At 40.7% G+C, this 24,667-nt stretch overlaps 2 protein-coding genes across 2 annotated transcripts in view; one reads left to right on the top strand and one right to left on the bottom strand.

The window, feature by feature from the left end:
* The window catches only part of vwa11 (von Willebrand factor A domain containing 11), a 28,126-nt gene extending 3,538 nt beyond the window's left edge, over nt 1-24,588 (top strand). The window contains exons 5-18 of the mRNA XM_079671366.1: nt 798-891; nt 1,185-1,313; nt 2,585-2,771; nt 4,240-4,409; nt 4,605-4,717; nt 4,830-4,946; nt 5,889-6,062; nt 6,189-6,321; nt 6,448-6,600; nt 20,518-20,610; nt 21,667-21,938; nt 22,075-22,208; nt 23,045-23,204; nt 23,369-24,588. Of these exons, the coding sequence (XP_079527492.1) occupies nt 798-891; nt 1,185-1,313; nt 2,585-2,771; nt 4,240-4,409; nt 4,605-4,717; nt 4,830-4,946; nt 5,889-6,062; nt 6,189-6,321; nt 6,448-6,600; nt 20,518-20,610; nt 21,667-21,938; nt 22,075-22,208; nt 23,045-23,204; nt 23,369-23,749 (2,310 nt within the window). The 3' untranslated portion in view covers nt 23,750-24,588. The remainder of the gene's footprint in view (nt 1-797; nt 892-1,184; nt 1,314-2,584; nt 2,772-4,239; nt 4,410-4,604; nt 4,718-4,829; nt 4,947-5,888; nt 6,063-6,188; nt 6,322-6,447; nt 6,601-20,517; nt 20,611-21,666; nt 21,939-22,074; nt 22,209-23,044; nt 23,205-23,368) is intronic.
* On the bottom strand, nt 7,017-17,760 carry LOC307033136 (general transcription factor II-I repeat domain-containing protein 2B-like). The gene is made up of 2 exons (XM_079671459.1): nt 7,983-17,760; nt 7,017-7,619 (listed from the first exon to the last, which is right to left on the bottom strand). The coding sequence occupies exon 1, from the start codon at nt 17,753-17,755 to the stop codon at nt 16,385-16,387; it is 1,371 nt and encodes a 456-aa protein (XP_079527585.1). The 5' UTR covers nt 17,756-17,760; the 3' UTR covers nt 7,017-7,619; nt 7,983-16,384.
* Nucleotides 24,589-24,667: the final 79 nt, after the last annotated feature.

The following is a 24,667-nucleotide window of genomic DNA, read 5'->3' as shown; positions in this document are numbered from 1 at the left end:
TAGCGTTTGCAGACCATTTACCTGCATAAAAACCTATATAACAAACAACAGTAAAGGTAACACCCTTAAAAAGCATAATAGGGCCTATTTTTAAGCATGCAAGGCTTTTCAAAGTTGCATTGAATCGTAGTAAAACGGCTCTGGGTTGACGGTGCCACTGTGTTTTTATGAAGAGAGCAGTGCCACTCAGCTAGGTGGAAGAGCTATCCTTGGCGTAGTGCACTGCTTAAAATCTACGCTGAGCGTTTCAATTTCAACTTCGACCTCATTACCGCTGACCCTTTCAGCGCTCAACCAATCAGATGAGAGCTGTTTGTAGCATCGCAAGCTAGAAGGGGCGTTAACCAAAGAAACAAACTAACTAGCTGTTTTACCGCAAGGCTCTGCGCCAGATCTAGCAAGAGCAAATTGCAAAGCATGTCAATGCAGCTTAATAATGTGTTGCAAAAAGGCATTCACTCACCACCGCTTAGTTAGTCTAATGTTTAGTTTCATATTGTATCAGGAATATGTTATTAGATAACTTAGATACTCAACAATTGAGTGAAGATATTGCTTTTTTCATCTCAGATTTCACGATTACACAAAATGGATAAAAAGGTCAGACTCAACACTTGAAATGTATGCACTGTAGCAAAAATAATATTAAACCTGTTTGGGTTCACTTAACCTATATGTTAAGTTGTAGGGTGATGTGGACATGGACAGAACGCTTAGGTTAAAGGTGGTAGAATCCTGGATATGAAATTGTTTCTGTGTTTAAAAATATTAATTTGTGTTTTTCTATCCACTGTCAGGACTTCTACAGCCACAGTAACTGGGTCGAGTTGGGAAACACAAAGCCATACATCAACCTCATACGGCCAGATCTTCCTCTGGATAACCTGGCAGGTTCGTGCGTGCATTTGTGTGTGTGTGACAAATATAGGATAACTATGATTTGATTGCTGTGGTTTGAGTAAAGACATGAAGTACACTATTTCCGTTGTATCACTTGTAGGTTAAAGTCCATTGCACAGACCAAAGAGAAGGGTGCTGTCTTCATGCCTTTATTATGATTGGCAGCCGGAGGTGCATTATTATCAGATGACCATACATAGCTCTCCAATCACTGTTCTACAGTATATCATAGAGCAGAAGTCAATGTAATGATCACTCATTGTATGTGTCATTTGCTTGTGTAGATATTGACACTCCCACCTGCAGCAACTGTGCCAGTGGAACATGTCCTAATACCATCCTCCCCAACATCCTGAGTGAGAAGAAACTCACATCAGGCTACATGGGAATCTTCTCCTCTGACAAGCCCCAAGGTAACATTGAGAAGCTTGTACCCAAACCCTGAAATCAATTGAACTTTATTTACATGACATCATTATTTCTTATATACACAAAAAATGGCCGAAACAGAGATAATATGACAGAACGCAAACTAATTTGAAATACATTTGAAACATTTTGAAAAACACATTTTATTGGTGGTGTTAGGTTACTTTTAGACAGTCGAGCTAGCTGTTTTACCCCTGTTTACCGTCCAAATGCTAAGTTAAGCTAACCGGCTGTGGGCTTTCCCTCCATACTTAATAATGTAGCTGCAAAAAATCCAATAGGTATTTCCTAAAAATCTCAAACTGGGAAAATAAACCATGTGACATTTACGTTCCCTAGTATTACAATCAGATGCAACACAATTACGGCAGTTAAATAAAAACAAGTTCTTCCTGGAGTACAAGCAGGGGCGGCCATCGGTACGTTCTTCACATAACGGCCGGTCGTCCTGGAAAGCTGACGGCTGGCACGCATTGCAATATTTTTTTCTTTTAAACATCACAATTTAAGATGCAGACTGAGAGGCGACAGCGCTAAGCAAACATTTGATTTATACTCGCCTAGTAAAGGGGCTTTTTTGAAGAAAAAATATATTTACATACACGTCCGTCCACATGGCACGTTTCTTCACTTGCTCATGGACACTGTTGTCCATGTACACATGTCTATAGGCACTACGGCTGTGCCGGAAGTAGAACGTTACTTTACCAAGTTTGAAAGAGGCTGTAATGCCCCCTGCTGACCGAATGCAGAATATGAAGTAATAACCGAACATCCGATGTGTGTAGAGCTGGGACTGTAGCAGCAGCTGTGGTTTTTAGCAGATCTAATGAAAGTAAATAGTGGCTGGCAGTATGTAAGAGGCCCTGCGCCCTGCGGCCCTGGCGACACACCTCAGAGGCTGCAGGTTTATCATTGTTTCTGCCTGCATGCTTCAGAGAGTTCATGAAGTGAAAGAGCTTTTAACAGTATAAAGAAGCTGTAGGCAGCTTAATCTGAAAGAATCCCCCACATTAATTCCTATATCAATGTAGACTGGTTAACTCTATCCAGCTTTGCAAATTCTGGCTTAGAATTTAGAGTCTTAATTAGAGTCTTAATTGACATTATAATTACTGGGTAAGAGTCCAGGGCCGTATTTCAGTCTTAGTCCATCCCTGAATACAAGACAGTCATTTGCACATAACGTGGAATTGTTTGTGTTAACAAGTTGAACCCTGGCCCAGATCAACTTGTTCTTTTTGCTCTGTGCCAGGTAAATGTAGCCATGGAGGGGAAGCTGACCTGACGAGCACAACACATCCTCGCGGAGGCATCAGCAAGGACGAGCGCCGCTCAGACAACGTGGCCCTTCACAACGCTGCTGTCACTATAGCTACAGCCGCCAGCCTCGAGCTGTTGGAGGACCTCCGCTTAGCTGCCGGGAACGATGACTATTTGAGGTATGCGGTCAATATCTAAATCCTATTTTATCTTACCATTAGTTTGACGTTATATTATCACTGCCCAAACCATAGACTGTATATAAGAAGCAGACGTTGTCACCTTGACGTGACCCATTGGATTCTGGATTACGGGTTTGAAGCCTTGTATTAGCACTTTTTTCGTTGACTAATGCATTTTTTGGAACCAGCAGTGGACAGAAGACAATTTAGGTGACTATTGTCTGCAACTTTCATGATCTGAAAAAAGACTGGGAAAGGGTTTTAAGATGAAAACACAACACTCAACCAGACACAACTGTGGTAGCGACGCACCAACCCATACCCTGCTATATCGTCTTTTATACATCGAAATAGGACAATAGCTTATAAAATGTACCTAAAGATGATTTCAAGAAGACTTGAAACAAGCAATTTAGGCTATAAACTCATGTTCACAGAGATCAAGTGAGAAGTAGCGACATTCTTTCATAGACGTCATACAATTTGACTTCTTTCTGCAACTAGTGGATGGAGGAAGTGGAGGTGGTGAACAGCTTCAAGTTCCTGGGAGTGTACTTAAACAATAAACTGGACTGGACAGACAACACTGATGCTCTCTTCAGGAAGGGACAGGAGGAGGCTCAGGTCATTCAATGTGTGCACGAGGCTGCTGCAGATGTTCTACCAGTCCGTGGTGGCCAGTGTGCTTTTCTTTGCCGTGGTGTGCTGGGGTGGAAACAAAAACACTAGGGACACTGGCAGGCTGAACAAGCTCGTGAGGAAGGCTAGCTCTGTAGTTGGAGTACAACTGGACAATCTGGAGGAGGTGGCAGAGGGGAGGGCGAGGAGGAAGCTCGACAGCATCCTAGAGAACCCCTCCCACCTATTCCATCCAGAGCTAGTGAAGATGAGGAGTACGTTCAGCCACAGACTCATCCCTCCACAACAACGCACCAAGCGCCTCGGACAGTCCATTGTGCCTGTAGCCATCAGGCTGCACAACAAGGGGCCAATAATGTAAACAAATACATAATATAAAATCACTGTTTCCACAACCGATGTTAATATATATTAGTAGTAGACCAAATATATAGATATGTCACTATATGTACAGATGTCCATTTTCACTTGTCACTTTAACTCATTTCGTACTTCATAATTTATGACCAAATATGTATATATGCTGACAGTTATTTTACTCTTATTTTTACTCATCTCCTATTTCATAGTCTTTCATTATTATTATCATTTTAATTTTTGTTCTTGATTTTATTTTTGATTGTATTAATCTGTGTGAATCTGTGCTGTCCTGTTTTTCATGCTTACCCTGTTGCTGCTTGTACAACTGAATTGCCCCACGGGGATTAATAAAGCTCCATCTTATTTTATCTTAGTGAAGTTGCCCCCTGCAGGCCTCATTTGTATAGCTTGGTTCAGATGGATAAGGTTGACCTGAGTTTTACTTATTCACTCTCTATTTTTACAGAATGATGGGGATCGCCCGTTCAGCAGTCGTGTGCTTTGTGATTGACACCACCGGCAGTATGTCTGAAGACATTGATGCAGCTAGGGCGGTTGTTTATGAAATCATTGACAGCAAAAAAGGAACACAGGATGAGCCATCAGAGTACATTCTGGTTCCCTTCAACGACCCTGGTATGAACTCTTCTACCTCACTGTTCATGTTTATGTAACCATGAGTCATGTTATACGGAATGCATTCACCTGTAAAGAAAAAAAATGTTGCCCGATTTTTGTGAGTTAACAAGACCCCTATGGGGCTCAAAATATGGACATAACAAGTTATTTATGTTAATGTCAGAAATGCACTCGTTTCTGTTTTTCATGTAGATTTTGGACCCATGATCAGAACAACAGACCCTGATAAGATGAAAAGCGAAATTGCTAAGCTTAGAGCGAATGCAGGTGGTGATACCCCTGAGATGTGCCTGTCAGGACTTCTGGTACTTAAACTATGATATTGTCTTAATACAGTGGTTGTTCATTATTTGTATAACTATTTAAGACTGAGCTGATGCAAAATGAACTGACTAGGTTATTGTTTTGGATCTCCAGTTGGCTCTCACCGGTGCCCCTTCCTCCTCCTACATCTATGTTTTCACCGACGCCGTAGCCAAAGACATTTACCTCAAGGCAACCGTCATTGCTCTCACCAGGAGCACCAAGTCTACGGTAAAAACTGACTGACACCCTGTGATGCTACTTTTTATTCACTCTGCTTAACAGATTAATCCCCCCCACCTTCCTACCAAAGATTCCATACATGAAAAGTAACACATATTAAATGTAATACACACACATTTACACCATATAGCAATGGTAAACATCATCTCAATATGGAAACACATTTTAGATACAACTGAGTTTTTCCAGTTATAAAACAGTAATGAGCATTGTGTGGGGGTTAGAACATCATTACGGAAGTATGTGATGAGCATTCATATGCTCATTAATTTATCTTATGTTGTTGCAAACATTTGTATGGGTGGATGTCATTAACAGGCATATTTGGTTCAAAATGTAACAATTTTTGACCACTCGAGAATGGATAAAATATAGACAAAGATTCACTCGCAGGCACTTCAGAAACCCCCTTATTGTCAATGTACCAAAGGAAACAATACATCAAATGAATACTCAAGTATGTAGTTTGTGTTTAGAAAGTTTGATGAGACTGTGTTTATCCTGAAAGCTGGCCATTTTAAACAGTGAGGTCAGGTCTTAATTACAATTGTCTCACAATGAAATACCATGGGGAGTAACATACAAAAGCGCAAGAGTCTCAAGTTTCCGGTCATACCCTATTTTTGCAATTACAAGACCGTTAAGGGACCAGCTTCAACAAACATTCAAATAAAATACTTTAAAATGTGCAATAATAATAATAAAAGTTGAACAGCATATAAGGAATATTTATGGGTAAAAAGGCAAGGGAACGCCGTGAGTATGACAATACCAGTTTTTCACCACCAAAATTAGGCTTAACTTTGGAGCATTATTTTGCCTTTTTACCAATAAGCCTGCCATGACATGTCTTGAACCAATGGATTCCTTAGGTTGTCTTTTTATGTGACATGCTGGGATTATATTCAACACATTAACTGGTCTCCACAGGTATCATTCTTCCTAACTGCACCCTTTAAGAGGCGCCGCCGTTTCACAAGAGCTGCCAACTTAGACGTCTACAAGGAGCTAGCTTTGGCCTCCGGAGGCCAGGTCATCCAGGTTTCTAAGAAGGATTTACCTCAGGCTACAGGCGTCATCCTTGACACCTCCACTTCAGCTTTGGTAAGACCCTGCAGATCTAAAAGTACATTCTCTGAAGCATGGGCTGGGCCTTCAGGGGTTGGACCAGTTAAAGCAGTAAATAAGGATGCTCTTCTTGACCCCCCCCCCCCCCCCCCTCTTCCTCAGGTAACAGTAATTCAGCGTGCAAGGAACCCTGGTAAACAGGAGACCTTTCCCTTTATGTTGGATGAATCGCTGAAAAATATCACTATCTACATCACAGGAACAAAAATTGCCTTCACACTGACCAACCCTGCAGGTAACATATCGTTCACAATGCACTGTTCGCATCAAATCAGGAGAGTGTCAATATTTGAGGCTCATTTGTGTGCCCACTTTTCTTACTCATAATATGATGATACATATTTATGCTGAAAATGTTCAGGTGTGAGCTCAAGCCAGGTTGACACCATCGGAAAACTGGGAACCCTACAAACAGTTGGCAACCTGTGGAGGATTCGTCTCAACGCCGACAGCCTGGAAGGAAACTGGCAGCTCAACGTCAACTCCAACCAGCAATACACACTTAAAGTCACTGGTCAGTTACTTTTGTTCACTACTTTTTTTTGCCGAAATGTAGTTGAAAGGATAAATATCACCGTAACATCTATTTTCAAGGCTAGAAAGAGGGGGAAATGGTTGCAACAAAAGTCAACCTGAGCTTGCAATGCGACCAGCCAAGATTGTATGAGGTCACTGCTCCCTGCCAAAAAAATAGCGAAGTATCCCTACCTGCACTTCATTTTTTTCTCCAGATTAAATAAATAACCAAGATTTAACTTGCTGCAAATTTGCTGTTCCAAGTACCTTTGGCCAGGCTGTTGTCTCCCCCTCTTTCCAGCCTTTGTGCTAAGTGTAACACTTCTGATCTTGGGCTATACTATCTGACTAGAAGGATTCTGGGTTCTACTAGAGTGGATAGACAGGTAAGTAATTAGACCAGAGACCAGGTGGTTTGAATAGAACAGCCGGCAATTTACTGACAAAATAGACAAATAGACAAAACATTAAACATAGACAATGAATATTTTCTGCAGTATAATCAGAGGTAAGTATTTCACCTTTCCCTTGTTTTCTGATTTCTGTGACTTAGCAAATGGTATCCATATAGGATGAACAAAATAAAATAGCCTATTTTATTTTAGACCGGTCTACTAAGTATTATTTATAGATTTTTCCTATTTTAATCTCTTCAATATCCTGAGTTAACTCTTTTTCTTTTCCCTTTCACGGGTAAAATATATCTAATTCAATGAAAAAAACTCAATTGTACCATCAATGAAATCAAATGACAAAAGAAAACCTAGAGTACAATATATAGTGTCTCTTTAAATCCAGGTACAACTTAAATCCAGTTCCAACCTTATCATTTCTTCAATACTCCTACCACTCTGGCAGTGAGTTCAGCTATTGTCTCTTGATAAACCAGCAAGTCCTCTCACTGGCGCGAAGATCAAAGCAGTCCGTGGGTCTGGCTCGCCATCTTCTATCAGAGCGTGTGTGTGTGTTGTCCTCTCACTCGCGATCAACTTTCTTATCCAGTCCAAAAAACCTGACCTTTACGACAGGTCATGAAAGAATATAAATATAATATAAAATAACAATATAAATTATATAATTACATTTTCAAAACTACTGCAAACTTAGCTCTTTTGTCAATACAGCTTATAATGGGGCTCAAAATGGCAGCTTTACTCTCCTCTACACGTGTCATTTATCCTGTTCACACAAAATAACACATATTTCCCCTTGTAAAATACACATTAAAGCCACGTAGTTTCAGCCAAAACAAAATAACAAATACATGACATTGCAAGCCATGTTCATAGCTTCCCTTACAGTTCAACAACATGAAATGCTAACAATGAAGCTAACATTAAATCACTCATACAAAACTTTCTATGAAAAGATTTGACTCACTAAAACACCGTTGGTTAATGTTCTATACCGTCTACTGGGTTTCCCGACCGTGTGGATGGTATTTTTTATCTTTTTTAAATCAACTTTGAATCACTTTTAATATAATTTACTCCGCTCGTCTCATCTGCGTCTTGCTCCGTTTTCTCTTTTCTACTGCTACGCTGCGCGAGCCTGGTGGTGAGCAGAGATCCCTTAAAGGAACAGTACCTCGTAATTTGTCATACTACTTTTATTTGTTATATTTTTAAAAAGGGATTGGTCAATGTTATCATTGACCAAAACGTGTATCCTTTAATGAAATCAGTTTTGAATGACTTTATGCTTACTATATTTTAATGTGGGTTACATCCTCCCCACTTTACCTAATGCACGTCCCTGTGCATTGTTTTAGAAGTCTATATTGTCAGGACTCTTTGTGTTTCTAATTTAGGTTGTAAGAATGAATCTGTTATGACTTCAGTAAGGCTCTGAAATAAAGACTGTACTATCATAGCTAATGGATTTCCCAGCTCAGGGTAAGTCAGTCTTTTAGGGGTCTTTCTGTCTCTGATGGATCTTCTGAGGGTTTCTTTCTCCATCTCCGTTTCAGATTAATTGATATTGCTTTCATTTTCATTCTTCTCCGGAGTTGCTTGCGTTGGTGAATGGACACTCAGGACCTGTTCAGGTAGGTATGCTGGTTTCTGTCCAGCAGGTGGACTGTTTCCACAGGGATCAGGTAGGTCGCTTTCTGCAGGGTCTCTAGCAGATAAGTAACAATCAGAGGTTTCCACAGGCCCGTCTTCAGGGAAAGCTTCGGCTACATTTGAAGATTTTTGCTCAATAGTAGATACCATTTCAAGAGGTTCTTGTTCAATTTCACTAAGGGGCTGTTCTGTAGTTTCGGAGATGTTATTGAAATCTACAGCCTCCACACTCAGGTATCTGTAACCATCGTGATAATATTTATCTGGGTCAGATTGGGATTCGTTCTCATTAGCTCCATCAGAGCTTTCTTGTCTTGGTTGCTGTCGAGTTCTTGGCCGTCTTGGGGGCCCTTGTGTGTTAGTTCCATCTTCCACTGGGGTTAAAGGAAGGACACCACATGGCAGCAAAAGGTCACGGTGTAGGGTTCTTTGTGGACCTTTTCCATTTTCAGGCCTCACAACATATACTGAAACGTCTCCAGATTGTCTTAGGACGATGTAAACGTCTGTCTCCCATTTGTCCGCTAGCTTAGGTTTACCCCTAAGGCGAATGTTTCTGACCAAGACTTTGTCACCTTCTTTTAGAGTAGATTCAACGACACGTTTATCGAATCTTGTTTTGTTGCGATCTGCTACCTTCTTTGCGTTTTCAGAATCAACTCTGTAGCTTGTTTCGAGATGGGATCTCAGGTTTTTAACCTGGTTGGTGATGAACAGGTAAGCCAAATGCCAGATCGACTGGCAATCTAGGCTGTCGCCCAAACATTAGCTCGTAAGGGCTAAACCCAGTTACGTCATTTTTAGTACAGTTATAGGCGTGTACTAAAGGTCTGACATGTTCTCGCCAATGGCACTTCTTTTGATTCTCAAGAGTTCCCAGCATGTTAAGTAGGGTTCTGTTGAAACGTTCAACAGGATTGCCCCTTGGATGATATGGAGTAGTCCTGATTTTCTGGGTACCAATGAGCTCACACAGTTATTTTATTGTTCAAGACTCAAAGTCCCGACCTTGATCACTGTGAAGTCTTTCAGGGATGCCATAGTGCACAAAGAAGTGTTCCCATAAGCACTTAGCTACAGTTTGCGTTTTTCTGCTTTTCAACAAGCTCAGCAACGGTGAGATGAGGAATGACAGGTAAGCCACCACACTGTTCCTCAGCTTCATAGCTTGCTGGTATGGCTTTTGGATTTTGTGCTAGAGATAGGACTAAGGTGGTACCAGACAATTCCTCTGCATGTTCACCATTGATGGTGTTATGGACAAGGTGCTTATCACAAATGGCCTTGACTGTGCTCTCAGCAATCAAGCATGACTCTTCATTTTCAGACAAGTGCCTTTGACCAAATTGCCGTATCCTCTCCATCTCTTTTTCTGAGATATGATCATCTGCCAATCCACTGTGTGGCCTTCTAGACAACCCATCTGCGTCCTGATTCTGCTTTCCTGCTCAGTATTGCAGTTGGAAGTCGAAAGTTGACAGAGTGGCTAGCCATCTGTAGCTTGTGGCGTGAAGCTTGGCAGAAGTGAGGATGTAGGTCAATGGATTGCTGTCAGTAACAGCTAGGAATGGGCTTCCATACAAATAGTCTTGGAGTTTTTCTGTGACTTCCCATTTAAGGGCAAGGAACTCCAATTTGTGTGCTGGGTATCTGGCTTCACAAGGTGATAAGCCACGACTCGCATATGCAATGACACGTTTCTGTCCATGCTGTTCCTGGTACAGGACAGCACCTAGTCCTATCGTGCTTGCATCTGTGTGTAGGACGTAGGGTGACTTGGGATCAGCAAAACCAAGGATTGGAGCTGTTGTTAACTTGTCAATGATACTTTCAAATGCAGCTTGGCATTCTGTTGTCCATCTATCACCAAATACCTCTTTAGGATTGTGATATTTCTCTGTTTTCACATTGGACTTCTGATTTTTCTGTGTAGGTGGAAACCCAGCAGTGAGTGAATTGAGAGGTTTCACAATCTTTTATGAACCGGCGATAATAACCGCACAATCCCAAAAAGGTTCTTAGCTCCTTCAAGTTGTTTGGTTTTGGTCAGGTTTCGAGTGAGGCAATCTTTTCAGGGTCGGTTTCAATGCCTTTTTCTGACACAATGTGGCCCAGATATTTGACAGTCGTCTGGAAGAATTTACAATTCTCAGGAGACAACTTCAGGCCATACTCTCTCAAACTTGTGAGTACATTTAATAACCTTTCTTCATGTTCTTCAAGTGTTGACGAGAAGATACTGACGTCATCAATGAAAACAAGGGCTTGTTTGAGATTCAAATCTCCCATGCAATGCTCCATGAGCCTCTGAAACGTGCTAGGGGCATTTGTTATCCCTTGAGGCATTCTGTTGAATTCAAAGAATCCAAGAGGGCAGACAAATGCAGTTTTTTGCTTGTCTGACTCTTCCACCTTGATTTGGTAAAAGCCAGAATTTAGATCCAATACTGAGAACCACTTGGACCCGTTCAACACTGAAAAGGACTCAGGTTTGGCAAGGCATATGAATCCTTCACTGTTTGGAGGTTGAGTTTTCTGTAGTCGATACAGAGTCGGACATCACCGTTCTTCTTTCTGACAACCACAATCGGTGAAGAGAAGGGGGATTCTGATTCACGAATGATTTCAGCACTGAGAAGTTCCTGGAGATGCTTACGCACAGCTTCGATGTTTTAATTTGTCAGTGCGCCCAAAGTCGAGATCATGCTGTGCAAAAACATCTGACATCGAGTTCATTTTTTCGGTTATGCGTTCTTTCCGTTCATTGGGAACTGAGGACTCTCCAAAGTCAAATCTTTTCTTTGGTTTTTGGTCAGGTTTTGTTTGAGTATCTGAGTGGTTGTGAGTGACAGGCTGGGCACTTTGAATGGCATTGACTTCAGCTATCACGGTCTTTGGGGAGATAGTGATATCGTGGTCCGATTCATTTTTGAGGATCACTGGTACAAAACGAGGTAGTTTGGGTGGGAGACTTGCTAACCCATTTGTGACCATTATGCCACCTGGAAAAGAGGACGTTTTTGATGATTCGATCACCACCCACTTTCCTACATTGGGTATTTTGCAGCTGACTGATCCTTCCACCACCTTGGTCTGACCAGGGCCAACATTCTCGGGGTCTTTTCCAGACAGTCTCACAACTCCTAGGCTGGAGTCCACTTCCTGTCTTTGTCTCAGTTTGAGGGTTTGGAGAAGCACTCTGTACCCATAGGGCAATGACTGGGAGTTCTGAAGTGCAGCACCTGTGTACAACTCATAAAGAGTGTCAAGGGTGTTAGTACCTATCAAAACTGTTGACAGGGTTGACTGCATGTCAGGGACGATCAAGGCTAAAGTGGGCACCTCAAAGTCAAGGCCAAGGCAACTCCTAGGGAATGTGATATTAACTTCAACATATCCCAAATAGGGGACATCTTGGCCATTAGCGGCTTCTACTGGATAGATTCTGTTCGTAGAATGATTTGGGAATTGTGGTTACTTGCGAACCTTAGTCTAACAAACAGTTACAGTCTTTCTAAGCAATTGTCACATGTGCAGTAGTTTTAGCTCCAATGAGCCCTTTTGGTATGGTTATTGCTCTCTGTTTCGAGATAGAACATGCTAACCATTTACGTTGCTTCCCTTTGGGACTCTTAATCTGTTTCTCAACCTCCATTTGTCCCTCAACAGTGGCTGGTGTTAGTTTTAAATAATCTGATGGTGAATGACCATTTCTCATCTCCCATTCCATCTGTTTCTCTTTCAACTGTTTCCTTCTGAAGGCTACGAGAGAGGGGTTTGCTTCAGCCTCACATTGGGGCTTTATGTGTCCGTCTTCGCCACACCTGAAAAGGTTTGACTCACCAAAACACCGTTGGTTAATGTTCAAAACAGTCTACTGGGTTTCCCGACCATGTGGATGGTATTTTTATCTTTTTTAAATCAACTTTGAATCACTTTTAATATAATTTACTCCGCTCGTCTCATCAATCAATCAACGTTTATTTATATAGCCCAATATCACAAATGTTACATTTGTCTCAGTGGACTTCACAGTTTGTACAGAATATCAGTATGACAATACGACACCCTCTGTCCTTAGACCCTCACATCGTACAAGGAAAAACTTCCAGAGAAAACCCACAGTTTAAAGGGAAAAATGGGAGAAACCTCAGGGAGAGCAACAGAGGAGGGATCCCTCTCCCAGGACGGACAGACGTGCAATAGATGCCGTGTGTAAATTGAAAAGATAATATATTTGCAACATAGGTAGTCCAAATGTTTGGAAATGCATGTGTGTATAATAGGAAGATGAATCCACGAGGATATCCATCCAGGACTTATGATCCAGGACCACAGCCACGACTCAAGATCCAGGACTCGCGATCCATGACACAGGACCACAAGATCATCCATGAATCCGGATCCCGGCGTATATAGACACCAAAAAGAAAGAAATTTGGGGAAGCTGGGTTAATCGGAACATGAGAGTACACAGGTATAGACAGAGAGAAGGAAGAAGTAAGATGTCCCCCGACAAACTAAGCCTATATCAGCAAAACTAGGGGCTGAATCTAATCAGCCCTAACTATAAGCTTTATCAAAAAGGAGGGTCTTAAGCGCACTCTTAAAAACGGATAGGGTGTCTGCCGCCCGAACACAAACTGGAAGCTGATTCCACAAAAGTGGAGCTTGATAAGAAAAGGCTCTGGCTCCCATTGTACTTTTAGAGACTCTAGGAACAACCAACAACCCTGCATTCTTGGAACGCAATGCCCTAGTAGGACAGTAGGGTATAATGAGTTCTTTAAGGTAAGATGGCGCCTGCCCATTAAGGGCTTTGTAGGCGAGAAGAATAATTTTAAATTCTATCCTGTGTTCTATAGGGAGCCAGTGTAAGGCAGCCAGAACAGGAGTAATGTGGTCCCTTTTCCTAACTCTGGTTAGTACACGAGCTGCAGCATTTTGAATCAGCTGAAGCGACTTGACTGACTTCTTGGTACACCCTGATAATAAGGAGTTACAATAATCCAGCCTTGAAGTAACAAATGCATGGACTAGTTTCTCTGCATCGTTTTGAGGCAAGATATGCCTGATCTTTGCAATGTTACGTAGATGGAAGTAGGCGGTCCTTGAAATTGATTTTATGTGGGTGTTAAAGGATAAATCCTGATCAAATATAACACCAAGATTCCTTACAGTCTCACTGGAGGCCAAATTAATGCCATCCATAGTTAGTATATCTTTAGATAATTTGTTTCGTAGATTCTTCGGGCCAAGTACAATAACTTCAGTTTTGGTCGTGTTTAACATCAAAACATTTAAGGTCATCCACGTTTTTAAGTCCTTGAGGCAGTCTTGAATTTTATTTAGATGATTAATTTCATCAGGCTTGATTGATAAATATAGTTGAGTATCATCCGCATAACAATGAAAGTTTACAGAATGATTCCTTATAATATTGCCTAACGGAAGCATATATAGTGTGAACAAAATAGGTCCAAGCACTGAGCCCTGTGGCACTCCATGGCTAACTTTGGTTTGCATGAAAGATTCATCGTTGACACGTACAAACTGAAGGCGTTCAGATAGATAGGACCTAAACCAGCCTAAAGCAGTTCCCTGTATGCCAACTAAGTGCTCTAGTCTTTGCAATAGGATATCATGGTCGATAGTATCAAATGCAGCACTGAGATCGAGCAAGACAAGAATAGAAACAAGTCCCTTGTCTGAGGCTATTAGAATGTCATTAGTGACTTTAACCAGAGCTGTCTCTGTGCTATGTTGTGTTCTAAAGCCAGACTGAACATTTTCAAATAAATCATAGTTTTTTAAGTAATCACACAGCTATTTTGCGACTGCTTTCTCAAAAAATTTTGAGAGGAACGGAACATTAGAAATAGGTCTATAGTTGGCTAAAACCTCTGGATCGAGGTTGTGCTTTTTAAGAAGCGGTTTTATCACTGCTACTTTGAATGATTGTGGAACATAGCCTGATAATAAAGACATATTCATAATATTTAATAAAGAAGTGCTAATAAATGGAAAAACTTCTTTTAACAGCTTAGTTGGAATCGGGTCTAAGATACACGTTGATGGTTTAGAAGAGAGAATCATTGAATTTAATTGTTCAAGGTTTATGGCTGAAAAGCATTCTAGTTTACTATCTAGTGTAATATTAGAACTTACGTTTCCGGGAGCTGTTGATAATACTATACTGGTCAAAGGCAAGAGGTAATTGATTTTGTTTCTAAGAGTAACAATTTTATCGTTAAAAAAGCACAAAAAATCATTACTACTGAGTGCTATGGGAATAGAAGGCTCAGTCGAGCTGTCAGCCTGGCTACAGTGCTGAAAAGTAATCTTGCATTATTCTTATTCTCATCTATGAATGAAGAGTAGTAGGCTGCTCTCGCTTTACGCAGTGCTTTCTTATATTCATTGAGAGTAATATGCCAAATTAAATGAGATTCTTCAAGTTTAGTGGAACGCCATATCCTTTCAAGTTGTCTCGACTTTTGCTTTATTTTGCGGGTTTCGGCATTATGCCATGGAGCTAATCTATGTTGTTTTATTTTCTTCTTTTTCAAAGGAGCAACAGAGTCTAATTTTATTTGCAGCGCATCTGTAGCACTATCAACAACATGATCAATTTGGGGTGGTGTACATTTTGTATAAGTTTCCTCCCTTACATGCAGACATGCTATCGAGTTAAGTATTGGTGGAATGTCTTCCTTACATTTGGCTATAGCACTAACAGATAGGTTTCTGCTGCAGGAGCTTTTGACTAATGCTTTGTAGTCTAGTAACAGTACTTCAAAAGTTACTAAGAAATGGTCGGATAAAGCAGGATTATGCGGTTTGACTAATAGTTGCTCAATTTCAATACCATAAGTCAGAACAAGTTCGAGAGTGTGATTATAGCAGCGGGTTGGTTTATTTACACTCTGACAGAAACCAACATAATCTAATATAGAGTTAAATGCAACAGTAAGGCTATTTTTATCATCGTCAACATGAATATTAAAGTCACCTACGATAATTACTTTATCTGTTTTAAGTACCAAAGTTGATAAAAACTCAGAGAATTCTGATAATAATTCTGAATAAGGACCTGGTGCACGGTACACTGTAACAAATAAGATTGGCTGCAAAGTTTTCCAGGTCGGATGCGTAAGACTAAAAACGAGGCTTTCAAAGGAGGTATAATTTAATTTTTGTTTAGTATTGATAAGTAAACTTGAGTCAAAGATTGCTGCAACTCCACCTCCTCGGCCCGTGCCTCGGGCAATATGAGTGGCTGGGTGGAGTGGCCTCATTTATGCTGACATATTCTTCATGTCTCAACCAAGTTTCAGTGAGACAGCATATATCAATATTATAATCTGATATTAAATCATTTACCAATATTGCTCTAGATCAGTGGTACTCAACCTTGTCCTAATCAGGAGCCACATTGACGAAAAAATATTTTTGCAAGAGCCACAATCCAAAAACGCTCCTTTCCTCCCTGAAACCTTTATGCATTTGAGAATATGGATAATAGTAATATGTTACTTAAGAATGAAAAGCATAATGTACAGTGCAATAACTGTGATTTCCTATTTTCACTGCAACCAAAAAACACACAAAACAACAGATAACAGACAGCATGTTTACTGATAATCACAGTCCATATAACAGCAGATTATACACAGCAGGGGTTGTCAGAAGAGTAATGTTGACCTTACTTCACACTCAATGTGATTTCTGACACTCCTTCTGCCGCACAAGTGATTTGAAGTCGGGCTCTGCGCTGGAAACGGCGATCCGGAGGGCCTCTGTTGTGTGCTGCAGACTCAATCTGTTTCGGTTGCGACATTTTATTTTTGTGAGCGCAGAGAATGCTGCTTCACACCGGTATGTGGACGGAAACATTGAGATGATGCGTCTTGCCAGTCTGGAGATATTTGGTAGATGCCCCACCAGTTTCCAAAAGTCCACGACATCTGTAATCCGAAATTGACGCTGAAGTTCATCTGAGCTCTTTAACTCCACGAACTCCATTTGAAGCTGCACAAGTCCGAGCTGGTCGCTTATTTGCTTCATTTCATTGACTTCAATCAGGAATGGGTTTTTCACAAGTAGAAAAATATTGCTATGGTCCTTGAATTCGTGGAATCTGGATGTGTAGTTTTGCTTGAGCTCAGTTAGCACCTCACAGAATTGAGATTGACAGGTCAGGAGAGCGTCTGCATGCCTCGCCATCACTTTCTGCACGGTGGGGAAGAAACGGTAATCAGAACCACGGACACTTTGGTCGAGTACATCCAGTTTGTCAGAAAATACTTTGACAGCCGTGTAGAGCTCATACACGGTCTTGTTTCTTCCCTGCATCTTGAGATTAAGTTCGTTCAAGTGCTGCGTAATGTCACACAGGAACGCAACAGACAGCACCCACTCTTTATCATCCAAAAAGGAAAATCGGGAAGTCTCCCCTTGGCCGACAATGAAGGCTTTCAGGGGTTCAATCAAGTCCATTAAATGTGCAAGCATACGTCCTTTAGACAGCCATCTGATCTCGGTGTGTAACACCAAATCTCCATAGTGAGTGTCAAACTCCTCACACAGCAGTTTAAAATTTAAGTGGTTTCTTGCACGGGCCCTGATATAATTAACCACTTCGATTACATTTGCCATCACTTCATTCAGACATTTGAACTTAGCAAACAAGGCTTGTTGATGCACAATACAATGGTATGAGAAAATACCCTCAGCAGCAACCCCGCCGTTTTTAAGCGTCTCTTTCAGCAAGGCCACGGCTCCGTTCCTCTTACCAAGCATCGCCGGTGCGCCATCTGTCGTGAATGCTGTGATTTTTTCTGGGCCAATGTTAAACTTCTGTAATGTTTCCAGCACAGCGTTTTTTATTTCAATGCCCGTTGTTCCATTTTTCAGTGAAACCATGTCAAGCAGTTCCTCTGTAATGTCAAGCTTACTGTTGACCGCCCGGATAAAGATTAGTAATTGTGGCGTGTCATTGACATCCAAGCTTTCGTCCATTGCAAGGCTGACAAACTCAGCGGATGACAGTTTGTCCTTAAGAGTATGTGCAATGTTCTCTGACATGTCTGATGCCCTCCTAGCTACAGTAGAATCCGACAGTTGCATTTTTTTGGCCTCTCGTTCCAGGTCTTTTTTCTCAGGAAACAACGTTGAACAAGCCAGCAGTATGCAGTCCTTCACCATTTCTCCATCAGTATATGGCTTCATCTTTTTCATCAGTTCATGTGTGATTTTGTAGGATGCCTCTGTCGCTCTTTCACTCGTATTAGTGTGGAAAAAGTTTTTTTGAGCAGTTCGGTTCTGTTTGAGTCTAGCCAGCTTTTCCGCCCTCAGCTCTCCACCTTTCGGAAAGTCGGTACTAAACTTCGGGTGTTTTGTGTCGTGATGGCGCTGCAAATTGGACCTTTTAAATTGTGAAATGATGTTGTCACAAAGCAGGCAGGTGCATTTTCCCGAACCGGTGGAGACGAAGAAAAACTCCAGTTCCCAGTCCTCTTTAAATGTTCGATATTCCTCTTCATATTTCCGTTTAGTCGTAGCCATTTTTGCATAGTGCTGTATAGTTTTCCCAGTGTGACGTAGCAATTATCTCGCGCGAAACAATCAGAGCGCGAAACCTGACATAATATTTGATTGGCTATTCAGAGGGGGAGGGGCGACGACTGATGTGTGACTTGTGAGTGATAATGAAATGTTGATGAATTCTTCTGACTTTGTTTTTCGTTTTTCAAAGATTTTTATTTTTATTTATTTTTTTTAAGTGGGACTTAAAAGAGCCGCAGTTAGTCTTAAAAGAGCCGCATGCGGCTCGCGAGCCGCGGGTTGAGTATCGCTGCTCTAGATGCTAGAGATCTTATGTTTAAGAGACCAAATTTAATCTTCCTGTTTTGTTGCACTGTAGTAGTTGTTACATTTACTTTTATTAGGTTATTATGTATGACACCTCTATTAGGTTTTACCTTAATTTGTCCTTGGGCAGACACACACACCGTTAATATTGGGTATTTTATCGGGTTCGGGATTCCTATGGATGACTGCCTAGGAGAGAGCGCAGAGAAGCGTGTAAGATTGCGACTCTGCCTCCTGGTCTCAACTCCAGTTTGTCATGGATTAAGTCCACAAAGCCCTGAAATGTTTGCCGAAATGAGATTTGCACCTTCCAAAGTAGGATGAATGCCGTCTCTCTTAATCAGACCAGGTTTTCCCGAGAAGGCTGTCCAATTATTTACGAAGCCCACATTGTTTGCTGGGCACCACCAAGACAACCAGCGCTGAAATGATGACATGTGGCTATACATGTCATCATTGATCAGATTGGGGAGGGGACCAGAGAAGATTACGGTGTCCGACATTGTTTTAGCATAACTACACACCGACGCCACATTATATTTGGTGCATTCTGATTGGCGTAAACGAACATCATTACCACCGACGTGAATAACAATCCTACTGTATTTACGTTTATTTTTAGCCAGCAGTTTAAGATGCGCCTCAACGTTGCCCGCTCCGGCCCCCGGAATGCATGTGACTGTGGGGGTTTCGGTCTCTAAATTCACGTGTCTCATAATAGAGCTACCAATAACCAGAGTTGGCTTCTCAGCGGGTGTCTCGCTGAGTGGGGAATATCTGTTAGATACGCGAACGGGTTGGTGGGGACCTGCGGGTTTCTCGTTATGCCCCTTCTGAACAGTCACCCAATCTCCCTGCTGCTCGGGAGTTGCCGGGGGACGGCTAAGAGGAGCTACCTTTTGCCGGTCCGCACCGGCTAACATGGGTTTTACTGTAGCTGAGTTATTTTCTAAGATGCGGAGCCGGGCTTCTATGGCTATGATTCCCGCCTCCAACCTAACAACTATACTACATTTAACACATGTATCGGTACCAGTAAAGGAGGTAGGGAAGTAACCAAACATGAGACAGTTAGAGCAGGAAATAGCACCCGAGGGTGGGGAAAGAGCCATGGCTAGCTATCAAGCTAAAGTAGCTACCGTTTGCAAACCCAAAAAGAGTGTAGGCAACTGTGGAGTTACAGTCGCTAAGAGAAGGAGAGTTGTGAGTGCTTAAGCTGTAGTAACGTGTGATTACAACGTCAGGCAGTTGCCGTGATCAAGAGTTTTAAAACGATCGATTAAGTTAAGATAATAAGCTATCAGCAACAGAACAGGCACACGGGATACCCGGAGATGACAACAACAACAACCGGAAGTTACAACATGCTTACCGCAATAGTGGTCCGTGTAGCATCTGCGTCTTGCTCCGTTTTCTCTTTTCTCCTGCTACGCTTTGCGTGCCTGGTGGTGAGCAGAGATCCCTTAAAGGAACAGTACCTTGTAATTTGTCATACTACTTTTATTTATTATATTTTTAAAAAGGGATTGGTCAATGTTATCATTGACCAATTTTAAATGTGTATCCTTTAATGAAATCACTTTTGAATGACTTTATGCTTACTATGTTTTAATGTGGGTTACATAAGCTAAATGGATACTAGCAGTAGCTTCATGTTCACTTAACAGACATGATGTTTAACTTTGGGCAATAATCTAATCATTAAGCCTATGGAAAGAAAGCAAATACATATTTAAAATAAAGAGCTATTCTTTCATTACATCTTAGCTGAAGGTTTCACTCGCCCGAATGTAATACATTTTTTATTCAGTAGTGTATTTCAAAACTACTTTTTGGTTAATTGAAACCGCGTCAAACTGTTTTGCTTCTGATGCTGAAATAATTCACCACATATTATTACAAAGCTGTTCTTTAAACTGATTTCTGTTTTTATGAATTGTATCTGTATTTACAGTAAGGCTGTGTTTGTTTTACAGGCCAGAGTACTATTACCTTCATCTATAACTTTGTGGAGAGTTTCGAGGGACCTCACCCAGGTTATGCAGTACTCAGTGGGCGTCCACAAGCAGGTACACTATAAAGCATGGATGGATTACTGAAGGGCAAGCACAAGCCCAGGGGCCCAAAGTGTGAGGGCCCTCTGGCCTTCACTTACAAAATGTCACTAAAAGAGGCAAGTACAAACCAGGAAGAGACAAAAAATAACCACAAAAAAAACATAATACGACTATAAAGTGTAAAAACAGCTATAAAGTGACCAAAAAAAGTTGCACGACTATGAGAAGGAGCAAAAAAACAAAACACTGACAGAAAGAATGACTACAAAGGGAGATAAATAAGTATTTTGTGCAGTTTTTCTTAAAATTAAGTGAGTCACCTATATTTAATATGTTAATCCAAACGTACGCCTAAAAACAAAATTCCTGTAGCTAAATTATAATTCCTTTGAAACCATTAGGCTGAAGACCAGTGGTGGAAGATGCACTCAAATCTTATACTCAAGGACAAGTTGTGCATTCAAATTTTACTTAAGGGATTAACAGTACAACAATACAAGCATCAAGCTATACAATAGTAGAACATTACTTAATTTGAACAAGATTTGTTCATTGTCATTTTATACATCAAAATGCATGTTGTATTTTCATTATGCTCCAAGAAGACAACCAAAAATATAGTATGAAGGCTGATTAATGTTGTGACTCATCTTTACTGTATGCTGTCCAGTTAGTTGTACATCCAAGTAAGGTAAAATCCACACAAATATTATTTATTTAACCCTGTAAATTACTTTGTAAAAGAAAATGGAATAACTCTAATGAAGTACAAGTACCTAAACATTTTATTTAAGAACAGTACTTGAGTGAATGGACTTATCTAGAAACAACAGTGCTAAAGAAAAGAGCTCAACAATAATCAGCATTTTTTTCTACAAATGATGGCATGTCCCTATTAAACACAATGGTGAGGTTTGGCACATCAAACATCCTAATAGCACACACTCCACAAACATTCCAATGTTAATGGCAAATTATTCATGATCTTTGCATACACATACTGTATGTATAGGTCACTTTTTCTTCCCCTTACCTTGCTTCTTCACTTCTCTCCTCTGGAAACACCAGACCAGCCGGCCACTCTGATGCTCTCCGTACTTGGTAGGAAAGGTCCGTCATCGATGACCATAGGAGATGTTGCCCTGGTTACTGTTTCCGGCCCTGAGACTGCTAGCAATAGCACAACATTGGACATGGGCAACGGAGACATCCTGGTGACCGTTGATGCCATCCCTGAGGGGGAGTTTGTTGTCACTCTGGAAGGAACTGACAAAGTGTCCAACAGCAAATTTCAGAGGCAGTCCACCACCCAGATGTCCATCTCTAAAGTCAAAATCATGGTCTGTATTTTACCATCCTGTGTATACATACAAGCAAATGTTTTTATACAATTTATATAAGTTAGATAAAGGCCTATACGCAATGTAAGCACTTTTTTTGAATGTTACTTGTTTTCACCTGTTTTCTTCCCTCTAGGCTGTGGTAGACAGCAGTGTGAGGCCAGGGGAATCATTCGGGATCCCCATAAGCGTCCTGACCCAGGGCTCTGGTGGCAAATACAGTGTCAATGCCAGAAATGACAGAGGCTTCCCCATGTCCCACCCAGACAGGTGAGTGCTTTTTATCATATGTTTATGACATTAGATTTATATTCAAGCCCTGTAGATGTCTTTGTTACAATGTTTTTTTGCGCCATAATCATTGAGGTCTTTGACCATGACCGTTGAAATTGGGTGTTTCAAAAGAGGTCTATTTTCTTTTTAAGCTACGCCTTCAGTACTCCTGCTTTAACTGATTTAGTTTTCTTGTACTTTGTGTAAATCAATTGTCTCTATACAAAAATCATTTGAATAGTTTTGCTGCTGAAGAACTCAGGGGGTCCTGTGCCCGACAAAATAACATTGCAGGTCCTCAAACCTGGAAATTAGTCAGCTGTTTTGAACAAAGTCAATGAATTTTTTAAGGATTTTTTGGTGCATGATACATGGTCTGTAGCTTACATGAATTAAGAAATGTTCCCATGTTATGTTTTACGACTCTACACTTAACTCACTCACACTCTTACATAATAATCCTTTGCGACCATACTGCATTCTGAGAAAATACCAAATTAATCATATCATTAGTGCTTGAGCTCCACTTCTGTGTGCCTTTATCGTGTGCATTGACTCAGTCTGTTGTGCCCTCCTTGTATAAAGCAACGCAAGCAATGAGCTCACGTACAAAAGGGCTGCATTCTGCAATTACATTGTTACCATCACTTGACAATAAACTGCCTCCTTGTTGGAATTTTGAGCATTATTCTAGTCTATTATCATTATAGATTTCTCACATTATTTAAATGTCATTAATGATCAATGCTTTGAACGGGAAATGTTCTTGGTTTTCAATCAAAGTCAAATGTGTGTGTGTGTTATTCTCAAATAGTTGTTCTCTCTTTTGACAGTATCTTCTTGACAACTGGTGTATATACTAATACTAGTCTGACTATAACGCCACCTGCCAACACTCCATCAGGCACTGACGTCACTCTGACGGTGGAAGCCTTGTCGGACAGCGGCGTGGACTCCAATTACGTGGTTATGAGATTCTCTGTTCTAACCAAGGTAACGAGAATACAGAGTTGAAAAGAGTAGGAATAACAACATTCTTTTTAAACATGGCTACAAAGACTTTTTTCAGAGATTTGTTTCTCCTCCATATCTTAATTGCACTTTGTTGTGATTCATAAATACATTTCCCACTTTCTTCCCCTTTGTTCTCTGTCCAGATCACAGATTTCATTCAGCCTGTGTGTAAATTGATGAGCGTGCTGGCTGATGCTTGCCCTCAAGATGTTTCTCAGTGTAGACCTTTCCAGTGGGAGCTTGCGGCCAACCTTACGGACGGAAACGGTACCGGGATAGAGAGCGTGGCCCTGCGGCAGGGCAGTGGAAACATCACCACCACCTCCCCGAGTGATCCCTTCATTCTGGCCAACTACACAGCCTCTTGCTGCTCACAGATTGTCGAGATAGTGGCTGTAGATAAAGTTGGAAATGTGGGCAAGTGCTATCATTCCATTGTGCGTTCTGCAGGCCCTCCGGCATTAACCATGTCTCTTACAATGTGGTTGGGCTTGCTGATATCTGCCCTTGTTACAAGGTTTTAAAGGGCTTAAGTTAGGTTGTTTAATATCGGATGTACTCTGGGCAAACCATGTACAAATTATTCAAATAAACATCCTTTCGGTGATGGTCATCTGGTGCTTCTATATTGTACTTTATTAAAAAGTGGGCATTGATTAGGAAAATTGAGGATAAAGCGATACAAATGTGTCTGAAAATTTAATATTTAGGCATTTAAAACAGAAATTAGTTGTATTTTATGGTTTAATATTATCCTAGTGTTTGTAACATGTCAGCTTTGGGAACAAAGATTGTGTATGGTGATACAAAATGAGCATTCCCCTTTTTAATCCGACCACATTTACCATTGGGAACATATCTGTGTACATTAATAATATATGTTAATATCCAGATGTTCTTTAAATTAAAATGCATAATTTCAATGATCCCTAGGATGATTAACACAAAATTGATTGATTTAAAAAAAAAAAAAGGTGATTAATAATTGCAGTAAGTGATAGGCGACGGATAGCAGAATATGTATGTTTTTTCATTTTAATTAATTTTTTTCCAATTTATCTATGGGAATGTTTTCTTCAATAGTAGTCTTAAAAAAAGGGTAAGAACCACGGCAGTGAATTGTATTCTAAAAACCCATTTTACATTATATAATAAACATTTATCAGTGGAAAAGGCTAATAAAAATGACATGGAGTTTCTCTGGTCGGCAAAAAAGGGAAAGAATGATACAAAACAGTCATCCTGTTGTGGGCAAAAGATTTTTACAACAGATTTTACAACAAATTTTGAGTAGAAATGAAAGTGATTGTGGAGAAATACCTGCATTAAATGTTTTAATTAAAATGTTCATTCATTCTTCTAATTCACTTTCACTGGAAGAATGTGTTTCATGTGACTTTGAAGGAAAACAACCCCTTTAAGACTTTTAATTGTATGGCCAA

Source organism: Notothenia rossii (assembly GCF_949606895.1).
Source record: "Notothenia rossii genome assembly, chromosome: 1".
In the NCBI taxonomy this organism is placed as follows: domain Eukaryota; kingdom Metazoa; phylum Chordata; class Actinopteri; order Perciformes; family Nototheniidae; genus Notothenia; species Notothenia rossii.
The sequence above is the reverse complement of the archived record's forward strand: the minus strand, read 5'-3'. Positions and strand labels throughout refer to the sequence as shown.